Below are 4,941 nucleotides of genomic sequence, written 5' to 3'. Positions count from 1 at the left end.
GATGTGGACTCATTCGCCTTTGGGAAGCGGCGCACCCTATTGAGCATCCCGTGCCCTAATAAACTGTTATAACTTTTTTTTGTCTCCTTTTTCTTATTGCTCATTTATATAGTCATTTCCAAAGGGGTGTTGCTCACAGTAGCCTAGAGACACATCTCAGAGATTCCTGTGAGCCACACCCCTTTGTAAAGGCTATAAAAAGTGCATCAAGTAAGGAGGCCCATATTTGTGGAACCGTATGGCGGATTTAAAAATGAAGGAGTTGAATACTCAGGAGAGCATGAGTAATAGACTAAAAACAAAAACTGTCCCCTTTTGACGTGATGATGGGTCCTCTTCGAATTGCAGTCAGCCTCTAGGTCCTATGCATGAGAAGGCCTAAGATTTGGTCTCTCATTAGAACTCACCACCGAGTGGGGAAAAAACTAAATACTCCGGCACACATATATGTGTGTCGGAGTATTTAGTTTTTTTCTACCGTTTTTTTTTCCTTGAAGGCACCAGTAACAGTTGAGCCAGATTCTACCCTGTTACATATACCACCGAGTGGATACCAGTGAACATTGTATAAAGAGCTGGTTACAACCACACGTCATGCACCCACACACAAGCTTTATATCTGGGTTTCCCAAACTCCAGTCCTCATGGCCCCCAACATGTCATGTTTTCAGGATTTCCTTACGATTGAACAGGTGATGGAATCATTATCAAGATATCCCCTGTGCTATATTAAGGAAATATGAAAACATGACCTTTTGTGGGCCTGAGGACTGGAGTTTGCTTTATATCTGGGTTTCCCAAACTCCAGTCCTCATGGCCCCCAACAAGTCAAGTTTTCAGGATTTCCTTACTATTGAACAGGTGATGGAATCATTATCAAGACATCCCCTGTGCTATAGTAAGGAAATCCTGAAAACATGACCTGTTGGGGGTCGTGAGGACTGAAGTTTGCTTTATATTAACCCTTCTATGGTATGGTGTCATATCAGGGTTTCCCAAACTCCAGTCCTCATGGCCCCCAACAAGTCATGTTTTCAGGATTTCCTTACTATTGAACAGGTAATGGAATCATTATCAAGACATCACCTGTGCTATATTAAGGAAATATGAAAACATGACCTGTTGGGGGTCGTGAGGACTGAAGTTTGCTTTATATTAACCCTTCTATGGTATGGCTGATAAAGGGTTATTAGAAGGAATAAGATTCCCTGATCTCTTAGAAAATAAAATAAATACCCAAATAGAAGAAAACACATTGACTAAAGGAAATAAAATATTTTCGATATTTTATTTTTTCTGAGGATATGTTGTACACCAAATATCCCATTGGCAGTAAAGCGCATTCAATGTGTTTTAAGCCAAACAGTCACTTTGTTTAAACAAACACAAATATAAAGTAAAAATAAAAACCACAAAATAATGAACTGCATGTTTATAACATACAAAATCCATGCCTACTCAGTAGGTAACTACAACATTCCATCTCTTGAATATATATTTATAAATTTACATTTGAATTACAAAAATAGACTTTGAGTTTTTGCTTACATTCTACATAAATGAAGCTGTGCTTCAGTTTCCTCTCTGTACCTTTTCAGGTCTTTTTTATACATTCTTTTAAGAATTCCCTTTCACCTTAAGGCTAGATGCAATGCATCAATACACGCAAATGCACGTGTCAAGACATCAGCAAGGCTTCACAAAAAAGGCACCAAGTTACTGGAAACTAGAGAAAAACTTTTCTTGACGTATGTGAGTACCATCTGATGATATTTACAAAAACCAAAAGAAAACCAAAAAACGTAAAAAAAAGGATAAACAAAACATTACTTTTACACATGCTCGAATACATAAGTGCTGATCCTCAAATAAGTTGAAGCCATGGTAGCATTATCACTAGATACCATTTACAAACGGCGTCCCTATTAATTCCAAATAATACCACATGAATATGCAAAAGGGGAAAAAAAAACAAAAACAAAAATCACATCAAGAGTACCAAATAAAAAAGCATAAAAAACGTAAACAAAAACTTTGCACGTATACAATATACATTATGTATATAGTAAAAATCCCTTTATGCAAATAAAAGTTGATCTTTAAAAGGATCATGTTGAAATTATTTCAATTATTCATGCAACTTAAGTCTTTGAAAACAATGGGAAATTAAAATGGCAGTTTCTTAGGCATTTGAAGCTTATCGGTTTACAATGGCCATTCGTTTTTTGTTGTTTTTTTAGACAGTCTGTCATCAATTACTTCCCACTCCGAGACCAAGCTTTGGAAGTCTTCAGTTTGTGCCTATTCATTTTTCGCACATGTCCTATCATATTCTCAGCAGATTTCAATTGTCCTTGGAGAATATGTTACTGACATATCAGAAAGTGCTGAGGACACAGGTGAACTGAAGGAATTGGTGACTACTGAGGATGGGAAGCTTGTAATACCTTGAACCTGGAAGGTTGTGGTAACAGATGGGTATGTAACGGCGGTGGAAGGAGATGGGAAGGAGCTGTGCACAGGTGATGGGTAGGAGGAGGACACTGGGGAGGAGTAGGATGTTGGCACTGGAGATGGGTAAGATGTTGATGCTGATGGGGAGTAGGACGAGATGGGAGAAGCAACAGACACTGGTGTTACTTTATCAGTCTTTTTGTCCTTTTGCCTCAAGTGAATCTTAGTGTGCCTCTTTCGCTCATCACTTCTTGCAAATTTCCTACCACAAATGTCACAGGCAAATGGCTTCTCCCCTGTATGTGTACGGATATGAGTTGTTAAGTGGTCACTTCTGCTGAAATTCCTCATGCAGATACGACACTGGAAGGGCTTTTGCCCGGTGTGAATTCGGATGTGCCTGGTCAGTTCATCAGACCTGGAGAACCTTCTGTCACAAGACTCGACGGGACAAGCATAAGGTCTTTCATGAGGAGGGGTCTTACTGGGGCGGTTGGGGTATTTCCTCATTCGGCTTGGCTTGATGAGCTGAGATTGATAAGTACTGTTGTTATTGATACTCTTGAGTTCTTGTGAAACAGTCTGTGTAGCAAAGGCCTTGATGGTAGAAAGGGGGGTGAGAGAAGGCTGGTGGGGTCGGCTTTCGATTGCTTGGAAAGGTTTCTGCTCTGGAGGTACCAGGCTGACATCTCCCTGTTGCTGTGGAAACAGGTAGTCTGGGATCATTGGCACCTGGAAACTGGTCTTTGTGACGGGATAGGCAGGGGGTGGATATTGGATTGAAGTAGAAGCATTCTGAAAAGACTGAGATGACTGGTCGGAGAAGATGTCTGTGCTTGAGTTAGGGAAGGTCGGTGCTGCAGAATAAATTGGGCTGCTGTCACTTGACTGGACGGAGCAGCTGAGAGGAGGACTGTGGGAAGCAGAAGAGGATGCTGAGGAGGATGGTGAAGATGAAGGTGTTGAGGTGCTGGGTGCATTTGCCATGCTCACCAGTCCACTGACCAGGCTGAACAGAGGCTCTGGCCATAAGGTGTTACTGCTGTTAGGGGCAGGCTCCAGGGAGAAGCGACCAGTGTAAGTCAGAGATGGCAGCCTGGTGGTCTGGTTGGCAAAGCTAGTCTCGATGGCAGATTTCTCAGCGTTCAGAGACATTTCAGAGAAGGCATCTGCAATAAACAAATAAACAAGAGCACTGATTAGAGATGACAGAGCCATGGAGGAGTAATGTTCTCATCTACACAAGCCTATCAATGCAATGTTCCTGGAAGGCCCTGTGCACTGTCACTGCAGGATCTGACGCCAGGATCCCCTGCCCCAGTGTTAGTATTCAGTGCACAGGCAGAAGCCCTCCAGATGAATGGGCTGCACACAGCGATCACACCAATGCGCAGAACACACCGATCAGCGCTCTGCAGCGCTCACAGCCGGCCATGCAATGCTGCTTACCTGCTGCTAGGTGCTCGAAGCTGTCGGCCCCCTCCCCGGGGGAGTTGAATCCGCTGCCCTCGGGGACTGAGGCGCCAAGGAACTGGGATCCCCCTGAGTTGAGCAGCATCATCTCCTCCAGTTTCGGGTAGTTATCCATGGTGGGAGAGTGAGGGAATGAGCCGAACGGGTCAGAGATCTGCAGAGGTGAGATGAGCATCTCTGCTTTGGCAGCTGCCATCAGGTCCGCGGGGATCCCTAGAGAGGCTGCCTGTGCATGCACACTGGGCTGGGACACTGTGTTATGGGCTGATAATGAGTGTTGTTGTGGTGGTGGTCTGGGCTGCTGCTGGGGTTGTCGCCGGTTCTGCAGTCGCTGCCCCCGCACGGCTCCCCCAGTCCTGCCTGCTGGAATCTCTCGCGGCTCCCCGGGATCCGCTCCTATATAAAGGGTTCGTAGCTGCCTGCCCCCGCCCACTCTGTGACGTACATGGCCATATATGGAGTGCAGGAAGCCCTTATTTGGAGGAAAGCTGGAGGACCCGTGACGTTGACTAGGAAGGGGGAAGACTGAGGATGGAACTCCGTATATTCCTACGGAATAGCTCCCAGCTACAGGCAATCCCGGCCTAGGGAGAAGCCTGCACAGGACACCCGTGGGGGTAAAGGGGAACGGGCATGGGTGCACCCGGTCACCGCTCAGCGGAACCCGGCAGCGGGCACACGGGCACCGCCTCCCCCGCCACCTTCCGGAAATCCCGGCCGGTGATTCCATGTAAGGTGATGCCCATGTAAGGCGCGGTTCCGGCGGGGTTCCTTCCTGCTCCTTATAAGGGCTTTCCGGCCCTGCTCCCTCTCTCTTTCTGTTTCACATGGAAAAAAAAAGTGCTGATGATGAGGAGCTGGAAAGAGCGGCGGGGACGGAGGCTGCAGTGACAGCACCGAGCCACCGGGGGCAGCGCAGGCCTGGCAGCGGCTGCCCGTGTGCCCTCACCCGCCGTGCACACAGCGGCAGGAGCGGCCGAAGAGCGGCGCTGTATGCAATGCACGGAGGAGAGA

At 46.3% G+C, this 4,941-nt stretch overlaps 1 protein-coding gene across 1 annotated transcript; it reads right to left on the bottom strand.

Moving 5' to 3' along the window:
* Positions 1–1,269: 1,269 nt before the first annotated feature.
* EGR1 (early growth response 1) lies at positions 1,270–4,310 on the bottom strand. Its single transcript, XM_075344680.1, has 2 exons — positions 3,904–4,310; positions 1,270–3,623 (listed from the first exon to the last, which is right to left on the bottom strand). The coding sequence occupies exons 1-2, from the start codon at positions 4,121–4,123 to the stop codon at positions 2,335–2,337; spliced, it is 1,509 nt and encodes a 502-aa protein (XP_075200795.1). The 5' UTR covers positions 4,124–4,310; the 3' UTR covers positions 1,270–2,334.
* Positions 4,311–4,941: the final 631 nt, after the last annotated feature.

The sequence above is a fragment of the Anomaloglossus baeobatrachus genome, chromosome 4 (genome assembly GCF_048569485.1).
Source record: "Anomaloglossus baeobatrachus isolate aAnoBae1 chromosome 4, aAnoBae1.hap1, whole genome shotgun sequence".
Taxonomy (NCBI): domain Eukaryota; kingdom Metazoa; phylum Chordata; class Amphibia; order Anura; family Aromobatidae; genus Anomaloglossus; species Anomaloglossus baeobatrachus.
This window is presented reverse-complemented; position numbering and strand designations above follow the sequence as displayed.

Coding starts and splice junctions, on each gene's coding strand:
- EGR1 (XM_075344680.1), bottom strand. CDS start 4,123: ATGGCAGCTGCCAAAGCAGAGATGCTCATCTCACCTCTGCAGATCTCT. Junction 3,624..3,903: donor CTTCGAGCACCTAGCAGCAG/GTAAGCAGCATT, acceptor TGTTTATTGCAG/ATGCCTTCTCTGAAATGTCT.